The sequence below is a fragment of the Capra hircus genome, chromosome 4 (assembly GCF_001704415.2).
Source record: "Capra hircus breed San Clemente chromosome 4, ASM170441v1, whole genome shotgun sequence".
Lineage (NCBI taxonomy): Eukaryota > Metazoa > Chordata > Mammalia > Artiodactyla > Bovidae > Capra > Capra hircus.
Genome location: NC_030811.1, coordinates 111,307,302 through 111,320,219, shown reverse-complemented (window position 1 = coordinate 111,320,219; position 12,918 = coordinate 111,307,302). Strand labels below are relative to the sequence as shown.

The following is a 12,918-nucleotide window of genomic DNA, read 5'->3' as shown; positions in this document are numbered from 1 at the left end:
TTTCCTTTGGGGCTTTTCAGCGTTCACCAATTTCAGCGTTAGGCACCTGTACTTTCTCCTTTGCTCTGAAACTGGAAAAATCTCAAATGTTCTAAAAAGGACCACTGAGTCCCTTGGACGACGGTGGGGGTCCGACCGGCGCCCCTGACACAGCGCCCTCTCTCCCACCTCCTGAGCCAGGCCTCCACCCGCGGAGCAGCATGCGCCCCGGGGAAAGCGTGCTCCCCCGAAAGCCGGGTTTCCGCCAGTGGGCGCCGCGGGCGGGGGGGCCGGGCGGGGGTCACCGCGGTGGCCGCGGGGCCGGCGGGGCCGCGACGGGCGGGGCGGGGCCGCGGCGGGGCGGGGCGGGGCCGCCGGCGCACCTGCCCGGCGCGGCGGGACTCGCGGCGGCTGCGCAGATGACGTGCTCCCCCCTCCCGTCCCGCCGTGTGTTTACGTGGAGACGAAGATGGCGGCGGTGGTGACGACGCGGCCCGTGCGGCTGAGGACGGTCAGCCAGTGAGCGCGCAGACTGGTTCCGCTCCGGGAGGGGCGAGCGCCCGGCCCGGCCCTGCGCCCTGCGCCGCGGAGCTTGCGGTCCCACCCCCGTTGGACCCGACCTTGCCTTCCCGTCCCCGACCCCCTGCCTGTGTTCCCCCAGCCTTCCCCGCAGAAGCTATGGAGGACGAAGAGAGACAGAAGAAGCTGGAGGCTGGCAAAGCCAAGGTGAGAGAGCCGGAGGCCGCCCGGCCTGCGCTGGGAGGCGGTGGCCGGGGAGGGCTGGGAAGGGTCCTGCGAGGCGGAGGCCTCAGCTTGGCAGCCCCGGCGCGCTGCCTGGGACGGAGGTGCTGCGGCGTCTGCCGTCGCCTTGCCCTCGTCTGCCTTTTCTAATTGAAAAAGCCTGGTGAGACACTACCTAGCGGTTATTTCCGTGATGACTGGGTGGTGTGGCTCCTTTCTCGTGAATGCCCACATAAAACCTCTCCTTTTTACTGTATAAGCTGATACAGCTTGCTTCTGAATCTCCAACCTTTGACTTGTTTTGAGGGAGTTTTCTGGGTTGTGCAGACATTGTGCTTTTCAGGGTGGGGATTTGGGGCTCTTCTTTATTCGGGTGGGGATTTGTACGCTCATCATCGGCTTGGCTTTCTTAGGTGGCACGCTGGCACTCTTGAGTGTGTGATTGGCCTGTGACAGCTGCCTCAGTCGTGGCTTGAGTGTGCCACAAGTGCCAGCTGTGAACTTCGCTGTAGGGGCGTTTTTAGAAGCATGGCTTTGTATGTTTGTGTTTGGAGGTCTTTGTCACGGCATGCGCCCTGTATTGTGTGGAATGTTACCGCAGTCTGTGAATGGAACTTACGGGGACGAAAGGGTCCATATTCCTAGCATCACCTATAGAATTCTTGCTTTCTTGTCGAGTCCCTATCTTGTATGTGTGTATGAAAAAGACTGTAAAGGAAACAATGGAAAAGGTGTTATTATTCACTGGGTTTCATGAACAATTTGACATAGGCGAAATATAAATTAAATAGAAATAGAATATTAATAATATTAAATATTAATAATATTGAAAGAAATAGAATTTAAAATTACTTGCTTGAGCATATTTTTTGACTGGCCAAAAGGACCCCTTCCTCCCTATGATGAAATTACAGTTTACTGTATATTGTCTTATTAGAGATGATTGTTCACAGTCATACTTGCATCTCAATTAAATTATAAATAGTTTAACTGTTTCTTTTCCTCTCTGTCTCCTCCCTCCAAATAAGCAAAACGAGACTGGGTCTGATTTCAGTAATCACTGAAGAACCACACTGCAGAGATACAATTGTAGATGGTGAACATAAGTTTCTTAATTTAATATAAATGTATAAACTATCTCTGTATTATCTAAGGTCAAACCTGAAGTGTTTGTATCAGGTAGATTGTTATTAGGATCTATACACAGGGAAAGGAAATCAAGGCATCTTTTAAGATCTCACGTTGCTTACATTTCTTCAGTCTTGAGGATCTGAGCACAATCTGTGAATCCAAGAAAGTGGAGGAAAAGTGTGCACCTCCTTCCAGAAGCATTGACATTGTATTTAGACGTTTTGTTTGTTTGCTTGTTACCTCAGTATTTTTACTATCTGCCTCCTGAAGTATCTCTCCTAAATATATATGAAGCCATCCAAAAAACATAGTTTACTTTGGACAACACCTCTCATAACAGAGGACTTATTTAAATTGCTTTGGTTTGGCAAAAAAGAATTCTCGTTTCTTTGTGTGTATGTGTGTTTTTTGTCTTTCAAAATTCTGCCTATGGTATAAAAATCTTATCCTTTGAACATTCACTTTCATTGTGGAAGATTATCTTCTAGAATTGAGCTGAATTTTTCTAGTCAGAAAAGAATTCAAGACATGTAAGGCAAGATGTGTTTGCTGGAGCATTGGCACCAAAATGTAAAAACACTGGGCAACCTCCAAAGACAATGTTAGGAGAATCACTTTCTAAACTATATTATTTAAGCATGATAGAATATTTTTCAGCCATTAAGGTTACGAAGGCTGATAGGAACATGAACAGTAAGAACATGGACATTGAAAATAGTGTATACATTACTTCTTTTGTATAAATGTATGCTTTTATATTAGGACTTAGAAACTTTGGGTTGTGAGTGCAGGGTCGTTATGCAAACCTGTGTCAAACTCCTGTTTTACACCAAGTGCTGTAAATACAGAGATGGTGACAGTCTGCTTTCTGAAGTTGCTCAAAGTTTAGCAGGACAGATACTGGGTACTAAGTACAGTGAGGGAGGTGGTATTATAGGATTTGTGGCGAATTGTGTCATTTGTTAAAATGTGTTAAATGTTGCTGCCTCATTTTTAAGACTATTTTACAAAGAAGGTTCTTGATAATTGATATTTAATGCAGTCTAGCCTGACACCTATCAGATAGTAAGTATGCAGTAAATATTTGCTTAGTGAATGAATGAGCAGAGTGACTGTGAGCTGTTAATGTGTGCTGCTTGACTAGCATATTGTAATTTAATAACAGTAATTCAGAATTCTTGTCATTGGAAGTCTCATTGCTGGCATTAGAGATCACTTAAAACAACCATTTCTAAAACTTTATTCACATACTTGGTTCTCTAAATGTCTTGTTTGTTCATTGAATTTAAATACTGTATTTGCTAATCTAGTTTTACAGACCACAACTTGTAAATTTTCTTCTTGGTGTTTGGTAAACTATTCATTGAAAAACTTACTTCCTCTCTGTATCTATAAATGATCATTTTTTAAATGACCTGTTGTGAATTCAGTATAGTATACTTTATAAAATGTGTTACACCAACCAAAATTCACAATGATAGAAGAATAAATTTGGTATGTGTGCTGTGCTTAGTTGCTCAGTCATGTCTGACTCTTTGCAGCCTCACGGACTGTAGCCCACCAGGCTCCTCTGTCCATGGGATTCTCCAAGCAATAACACTGGAGTGGGTTGTCATGCCCTTCTCCAGGTGATCTTCCCAACCCAGGGATCAAACCCAGGTCTCCCACATTGCAGGTGGATTCTTTACCGTTTGAGCCACCAGGGAAGCCCAAATTGCCATATATGTAGCCATCAAAATAATTCTGCAGAAACATTCTGATTTGGGAAAATGCCCACAAATAACACCAGATTGATAACAATGTTACCAAAAAATATATATATACAATTTTTATATATGAAGACACCTGAAAAAAAAATACACCAAGATATAAATGATGGGTATCTCTGGGTGGTGGGTTATAGGCAGTTTTAATTTCCTTTACACTCCTAGTATTTTCCAGATTCTCTGCAGTATATTTCCTTTATGACCAGTAAAAATGTTTACATGCCATTTTTGAAAACAGTAAAAGCTTATCAATTATAGTATGTTGAAGAGAATGTTAATATTGTTTGATCGTTATACAGAACAGGAAGATGAGCCCTAGGGTAACTAGGCTTCGCAAGAGCCCTGGCATCAGTGTAGTTCTGGAACTACAGTTCTTACTCCAGTGCTGTTTCCATTCTGTAGTTGGGATTCTCTGTTATTAGACATTTATATATCTCCTTTCTGGTTTTGTAGATCTTACGCTTTTTCTCTGTCGATTCTCATTGCCATGAACATGCCTATCTCCATCTCACCTGCCTCCTCCCCTAATTTGCTGTTTTAGATTTCCTGTGAGTAGCTTGAGGGGATGGTTTGTAACAACCAAGCACTGATGGAGCCTTGTGAATGCGCTTTATGACCATTTCGTTCCTCTGCTTCTTGTTGGTTTTTTCATTTGCTGTTGGGTCCTCAATTACTTCCTCAGTACTGAGGTAGTAAGACGCATGACCTGTGGAGACATGAGACATTACTGCATTAAGTAAATATTTTCAGAACCAGGCTAACCTCGTTGCAAGGAGCTGACAAGGACAGCACTACACAGGCCGTCCTTGTGTTGATCCAGACTTCTAATTCCACTTGAAGTGACTTCAGTTTTTTCCAAGTAAAATTATCTACAATTTTATGGAAAAGAAAGTGTTGTAATATTAGCAAGCAGAATTAGAGGACAGTTGTATGTTTAGTATAAAATTACTTCTGCATATTCACAGAATGTATACTTTTTAACATTCTACTGGCAGAATTCTATAAAACCGAAGTTTTTATTAGCTATTCAGCATTTAATATAATTGGCATTGTTGAATAATTATAAAAATTTTTGCCTGTTGCATTCAGTAAGTAATAATTATATGATTAATGAGGATTTTCCATTTGAAAAATAGTGCTAGTTCTATACAAAAAGGACAGTGCTCTCTGCAAGTTGTGTATTAGGTTATTGATAATAGGACTCTTCAATTGTTATTTCCACTCTGATAGACGAAGTTAGTCATGGTGTGTAATTGTTCTTTGCATATTTCAGACATTCCCCTCCACCACTAAGAGCGTTGTCCTCCATCCCTGTTTCTTTTATACCGTCTAGTTTCTGATTCTTACCTGTGACATAGCTTGCTTAGCTTTCAGAGTAGATACTGCAGCTTGATACCTTCAACATTTACTGTAAGAGTGGTGCATTGTCTGCGATTTAAAAACCAACTCATGACCTTTAGTGTTTGTTGGAAGAAAAAAGCAAAACGTGATTTTTAGTTTGTGAGCTTTAACGAGAGAATATGGAGGAAAGAATGAGCAGAACAGGTTTCTCGAAGTGTGTATTGAAGAGAGGTTTTGAAGGCTAATCCAGGGACATGGCAGGAACAGGGATAGAGCAGTGATTGGGTAAAAGAGCCTCAAGATCCGACAAAGAGAGACTCGGAGAGGAGGTCTGTGGTGTCCTGTTAGTGAAACTGAAAGTTGAATAAGCTCATGAAAAAGAGAAAGTGAAAAAGATAGGATCTATCCAGGTGACTGGAATATGACAAGATTGCAGCAAAAATTATTTTTAAACAAAACACCTCTTATTTTTATATATTAGAAGTTTGTAGTAAGAATTAAACTATGACTGTGAAGTATTTATCTGTTGTAGGCTACTGCTTATTGAACTATAAGTGAATTTCCTCTAATACAAAAGCTAGAAAAGGTTCTCATGGTAAATTGTTAAACGTTAAATGATGAGGAACGTTTTTTATATCTCGGTTCAGTTCTACTGAAATTGAAATTGGATATCTTATTTCATTTGTTAGCATCTCTTTAAAAACTTTAATTTGGAAAGCTTCAGAATGTTGCAAAGTTTATTTATAAGCTTATAAAAGGGCTGTTTTGCATTTGGAGCTTCTGTATTTATATGCTGTTTGTCGTACAAGAAAAGACATTTGCTTATTTGTTCAACGAACATTTTTGAACGCCTACAGCTGCAGCTATGGACTTTTACTTGTCAAGCACTTATTTAAATTATGATGAATTCTGTGCCTTATTGTCTGCGGGAAAAATCCTGTCACAGTCCATGACTCTCAACAGGTGTTTTGAAGAAAAAATGTGTTAATGATTGAAAGCTTTTGAGTTCTTCTGGTGCTAGATCTAAGAAGCTATTATTTTTCTTTTTTTTTTTTGACTTGAGGTGGAAGTCATGTAAAAACTAACCATCTTAAAACACTACAGAGGCGTTTAGTACATACACAGCATTGTGCAGCTACAACTTACGTCTAGTTCCAACACATTTTTATCGTCCCAGAATAAAGCCCTGTATCCAGTAAGAAGATACCCTTCACTCCCTTCTCCCCCGCCTCTAGCGGCTGCCAGTCTGTTTTCTGTTTCAGCAAGTCTACCTATTCCAGATGCCTCATATAGATGTGACCATGCGATTTGACCCCTGGCGCCTTTTGTCGCTTGGTGTGATGTTTTCACTGTGTTTCAGTATTTATATGTCAGTTTTTCATTTCCTTTTATGGCGAAATAATATTCTGTTGTAGGTACATACCACATTTTGTTTATTTATTCATTGATGGGCATTTAAGTTGTTTCTACCTTTTGGCTATTGTGAATAGTGCTCCTGTGAACATTCATATATAGTATTTGAGTACCAGTTTTCATTTCCCTTGGGTATATACCTCAGTTCGGTTCAGTCACTCAGTCGTGTCCGACTCTTTGCGACCCCATGAATCGCAGCACGCCAGGCCTCCCTGTCCATCACCAACTCCTGGAGTTCACCCAAACTCATGTCCATTGAGTCGGTAATGCCATCCAGCCATCTCCTCCTCGGTTGTCCACTTCTCCTCCTGCCCCCAATCCCTCCCAGCATCAGGGACTTTTCCAGTGAGTCAGCTCTTCACATGAGGTGGCCAAAGTATTAAAGTTTCAGTTTCAACATCAGTCCTTCCAATGAACACCCAGGTCTGATCTCCTTTAGGATGGACTGATTGGATCTCCTTGCAGTCCAAGGGACTCTCAAGAGTCTTCTCCAACACTACAGTTCAAAAGCATTAATTCTTAGGTGCTCAGCTTTCTTCACAGTCCAACTCTCACATCCATACATGACCACTGGAAAAACCATAACCTTGACTAGATGGACCTTGGTTGGCAAAGTAATGTCTCTGCTTTTCAATATACTATCTAGGTTGGTCATAACTTTCCTTCCAAGAAGTAAGCGACTTTTTATTTCATGGCTGCAATCACCATCTGCAGTGATTTTGGAGCCCAGAAAAATAAGGTCAGCCACTGTTTCCACTGTTTCCCCATCCATTTCCCATGAAGTGATGGGACCAGGTGCCATGATCTTAGTTTTCTAAATGTTGAGCTTTAAGAGTAGAATTTCTGAATCATTCTGTGTTTTTGACAAACCACCCAACTTTTTCCAGAGTGGCTATACCCATTCCCAACAGCAGTGTATGAGAGTTCTGATTTCTCCATATCTTCACCAACACTTATTGTTTTCTAGTTTTTAAAAATTACAGCTATTCTAGTGGGTGGGAAGCAGTATCTCATTTTGCTTTTGCTTTTTAATTTCCTAGTGACTAAGAATGTTGAACCTCTTTTCGTGTGCTTATTGCCCATTTGTCTGTCTTCTTTGAAGTGTCTGTGCATGTCCTTTGCCCATTTTTTAATAGGACTGTTACCAACTTCGTTTGCATAATATTACTGTTACATATATGTTTTTATATACTGAGAGGGCGAAAGAGTGAGAAACATGTGCTCGGGCAGGTGATAGAGACAGAGAGAGATGCACATCTTCAGTAGGATTATCTTCCATCTTTTTTTTTTAGGCCTTCTGCTCTCTGCCAAAGTTTAAACTGGTCCTTCCTTTCAGTTCTTGGTTTGACTAGAGCATGTGCTCAGGTCTGAGCTCTGTGTGGGCCGGTGAGTCCTCTCGTTCTATGGGCTGCTGTTTAACAAGTGCATGCAGTTGGCCCAGGGGGCACTTGTTGGGTTTTTGGCTTGATCATTACCGATCCTTTTTCACCGTGGGAGAAAATAACCTAATCTTCCTTAGTAGCAAAAGACCCTGCCATTCGCATATGTGAGCACAACAGACCTGCACAGGTATTTTACTAGCGTAAGACATTTCTCTTATCACAGCGACTCCCCTTTTACTTGTAGAGTTTTTGTGGCCGTGGTCACCAAAATATCGCTTAGGATACTTAAAGCTCATTTAGGTGTGTTGCATGAAGCTGTGGTGGATTTGCCCACGGATTTAGTGCTATTCAAAAACTTAGAATTGTTCCAGAAGTGATTTTGCCTAGGTTGTTTATTTAAATCTATAGATTGTTTTGTACCATGAAAAATTCCTTTATCCCCTTTGTTCATCAACAGTGTGCTGTTTGTTTTCCGTTGCCACCAGGGTTATGATTCTTACTGTGGTTTGCTATTCACTGAGATTCTTATGTGGTATAAAAGTTTCTCTGTGAGTCTAACTTTTTTTTTTTCCTTTTAAGAAATCATTTCTTAAAGCCCCTGCAGTCAGTTCTTTTCTTTTAAGAGATCATTTATCAAACCCCCAAATTATTATTTTTTTACTAATAAGAACTATATTAAACTTTAATATTCAAAATCCTCATCTATAAAGATTTGAATTTATAAATTGTGTTAATTGAATTAGGTTCTCCAGTTACAGAGCTTTGAACAACTAACTGGATATAAGGTCAAGAATCTCTTTCCTTCTTGATATTAAGCACACAGAATTTGTAAACAAAATTCCTTGTTTACTAAGAATCATTCATTGTGGACTCTGATTAGACAGTCGTTATTCCTCAGGGGTCTCACTTTTTCAAGTTGATATTGCCTTACTGTTTCCCCAGGGAAAATAGGGACAGGGACCAATTATAACTAAAAATACCTGCTGGGAATTTATAGGTTTGGGCTGGAAGTTACAGAAACCTTTCAAAGATAACTTAAAACATTGAGTATATTTTAATGTAAAACTATCTATTTTTACCAAACTGATACTTAATTTTTAATTTATATAAATTCCTCTCCTAATGAAAATATTAATAGATGTCTGGGTATTTTTATCCAATGCACTTCTCTTTAATAAGAGAGCTCTTATTTAATGGAAATAAAAACAAACAGAAATAAATAGGATCTACTTAAACTCAAAAGGTTTTGTACAGTAAAGGAAATAAACAAAAAAACAACCCACAGATTGGGAGAAAATATTTGCAGATGATGTGACTGACAAGGGATTAGTCTCCAGAATTTACAAACAGCTCATGATGCTTGAGTGAGTGAGTGAAAGTCACTCAGTTGTATCTGACTCTTTGCAACCCCATGGACTATACAGTCCATGGAGTTCTCCAGGCCAGAATAGTTGAGTGGGTAGCCATTCCCTTCTCCAGGGAATCTTCCCAACCCAGGGGTCAAACTCAAGTCTCCCACGTTGCAGGTGGATTCTTGACCAGCTGAGCCACCATGGAAGCCCTCCTGATGCTTAATAGCCCCAAAACAAACAACCCAGTCAACAAATGGGTGAAAGACCTAAATAGACTTTTCTCCAAAGAAGACATACAGATGGCCAAGAGATAACGTCAAAAGATGTTCAGGGTCACTGATGATCAGAGAAATGTAAATCAAACTACAATGAGATACCACCTCACAGCAACCAGAATGGTGGTCATAAAAAATCCACAAACAATAAATGCTGGAGAGGGTGTGAAGAGAAAAGGGCCCTCCGGAGACATTACTTTGCCAACAAAGGTCCGTCTAGTCAAGGCTATGGTTTTTCCTCTGGTCATGTATGGATGTGAGAGTTGGACTGTGAAGAAGGCTGAGCGCTGAAGAATTGATGCTTTCGAACTGTGGTGTTGGAGAAGACTCTTGAGAGTCCTTTGGACTGCAAGGAGATCCAGTCAGTCCATCCTAAAGGAGATCAGTCCTGGGTGTTCATTGGAAGGACTGATGTTGAAGCTGAAAGTCCACCTGATGTGAAGAGCTGACTTTTGAAAAAACCCTGATGCTGGGAAAGATTGAAGGTGGGAGGAGAAGGGAACGACAGAGGATGAGATGGTTGGATGACATCACCGACTCAATGGACATGAGTTTGAGTACAACTCTGGGAGTTCGTGATGGACAGGGAGGCCTGATGTGCTGCAGTCCATGGGGTTGTGAATAGCTGGACACGAGTGAGCGACTGAACTGAACTGAAGTATCTGCAGAGAACACTGAGATGCAAACTATTTACAAAGCTAGGAGATGATGATGTCTGTGAAACTAAGGGAAGCGTGTCAATAAGGAGTGGCCGCTTGTAAAAAATGAGAAACCAAGTGTGATGAAGACTTGAAAAGTAATCTTTACCTCTAGCAATAGTTGGTCAGAAAGGGATATGAGTAATTCAGGTTATTGTGAGATGGGGAATGAATGTGAATCAGGAAACCATGGTGAATGTTACCTACTTTTTCAAAGTTTTTTCTTTTTTTTTTTTTTTTGTAAAAAGCATTGTAATACTAGTGGCTATGAGCTTGGACTAGACCAGACAGGCTGGAATCAAATCTTGGCTCTGCCGTTTTTTATCTTAGTGACTATATGCAACTTACTTAACCTCTCAGTACTGCTGTTTCCCATCTGGAAAATAAGAGCAGTGATATCATCTGCATTGGGGTTGTTGTGAGGATTCAGCTTATACATATAAAGCTCTTAGAACATTGTCCAGTTATAAGAAGTTTAGAGGAAGTATTAGCCATCGTCAATATCATCATTCTCATGCTGGAGCATAGAGGCTTGAACTGTACAGCGGAGAATTAGATGGGAGAAGTAGTCTGGGACCACACAGTGAGGCATCATATAAGTCAGCTGACAGAGTGTGGAGCTTACCCTAAAAGTAGCCAAAAACTGTGAAAGAATGTGTATGTCACATGTTTAAGCTCTGAAGAGGTTATTCATTTCCAGAAAATATTATATGCCGTGTTCAGGTTGGTATGCTGCCACCAGGCGGCACGTGTCTGTTATTGCTGTACAGGTGAAGCAGTAAAGTGTACACACACGGATGGAGCAGTGAAACCATGCATGCGTGTGTGTGTACAGGTGAAGCAGTAAAGTGTACACACACGGATGGAGCAGTGAAACCACGCATGCGTGTGTGTGTACAGGCGAAGCAGTAAAGTGTACACACACGGATGGAGCAGTGAAACCATGCATGTGTGTGTGTGTACAGGTGAAGCAGTGAACTGTGTGTGTTTTAATATGAAATATAATTGATCCAAATAGCCAAATGTAAGCACCCTAATTCTAGCAGGGCACTTTGTTCCCCAAAACTGATCAGGTATATGAAGAAGAGAAAAAGAGGGTAATGGAAAAGGTAGAAAGATTTCAAAGGAAGCTAACAGAAGTATAGTTGGGCCTCATGTGAGACTGAAAAGCCATTTGGAGTCAGTGCATTCTGTCATACCTTATTTCACTCTCATAATATCTGACACCCTTCTCTTTGCAAATCAACTTCCTCTCCTTGTACCTCAGTTTGTACAAGACAAAAAATTACAGGATGAATTCCCAGATCTGTTCTATTCAGTGGAATTGTTTTCCACGATGGACACTTAAAAGAAGAGGAAAAGAAAAATTATTTATATAGTGTAACCAGATCATGGAGCAACAGACTGGTTCCAAATAGGAAAAGGAGTACATCAAGGTTGTATATTGTCATCCTGCTTATTTAACTTATATGCAGAGTACATCATGAGAAACACTGGGCTGGAGGAAGCACAAGCTGGAATCAAGGTTGCCAGGAGAAATATCAATAACCTCAGATATGCAGATCCCTTATGGCAGAAAGTGAAGAAGAACTAAAGAGCCTCTTGGTGAAAGTGAAAGAGGAGAGTGAAAAAGTTGGCTTAAAGCTCAACATTCAGAAAACAAAGATCATGGCATCCGGTCCCATCTCTTCATGGGAAATAGATGGGAAAACAGTGGAAACAGTGTCAGACTTTATTTTTTGGGGCTCCAAAATCACTGCAGATTGTGATTGCAGCCATGAAATCAAAAGATGCTTACTCCTTGGAAGGAAAGTTATGACCAACCTAGACAGCATATTAAAAAGCAGAGACATTACTTTGCCAACAAAGGTCCGTCTAGTCAAGGCTATGGTTTGTCCAGTAGTCGTGTGGATGTGAGAGTTGGACTGTAAGGAAAGCTGAATGCCAAAGAATTGATGCTTTTGAACTGTGGTGTTGAAGACTCTTGAGAGTCCCTTGGACTGCAAGGAGATCCAACCAGTCCATCCTAAAAGAGATCAGTCCTGGGCGTTCATCGGAAGGACTGATGCTAAAGCTCAAAGTCCAATACTTTGGCCACCTGATGCAAAGAGCTGACTCATTTGAAAAGACCTTGATGCTGGGAAAGATTGAGGGCAGGAGGAGAAGGGGACGACAAAAGATGAGATGGTTGGATGGCATCACCGACTCAATGGACATGGGTTTGGGTGGACTCCGGGAGTTGGTGATGGACAGGGAGGCCTGGCGTGCTGCGATTCATGGGGTTGCAAAGAGTCGGACACGACTGGGCGACTGAACTGAACTGAACTGAACTGAACCAGATCAGTTCATAGAGTAAGCATCTAGCTTAGCGGTTCCCAGACTTTGCTGTTCTTGCCTGGAGAATCCCAGGGACGGAGGAGCTTGGTGGGCTGCCGTCTACAGGGTCACACAGAGTCAGACACGACTGAAGTGACTTAGCAGCAGCAGCAGTAGCAGAAGCATCTGGAAAGCTTAAAACAGTTTCAAAGCCTAAGTCACACTGCATCTCCAAATCAGAAAATCTGGGGTGCGAGCCAGGACTCGCTATTTTATAAAGATCCTCAATATGCGATAAATTTTGGGTCCCACTTGACAAAGCTGCTTTGCGTGATTCTGCAAAACTAAGTTGATTATACATCGTGAACTCTTATATGCCAGCTACTTTACTTGGTGTGCAACTAAAGATGTGTGGATGATTTCATGTCAGAAGGAAAATCTGTCTTTGTTGATAGAGAACAAAAATATTTCAGTCTGCAACATGACTAGTAGGTTGATACATAAATGTACTTTGTGAGTGATTT

General features: G+C 41.4%; 1 protein-coding gene across 3 annotated transcripts in view; it reads left to right on the top strand.

Moving 5' to 3' along the window:
- AKAP9 (A-kinase anchoring protein 9) overlaps positions 433-12,918 on the top strand; it is a 171,666-nt gene continuing 159,180 nt past the window's right edge. For all 3 annotated transcript variants that reach the window (XM_013963121.2, XM_013963119.2, XM_013963118.2), the window contains exon 1: positions 433-705. In XM_013963121.2, coding sequence (XP_013818575.2) covers positions 658-705 — 48 coding nt within the window. In that variant the 5' untranslated portion in view covers positions 433-657. The remainder of the gene's footprint in view (positions 706-12,918) is intronic.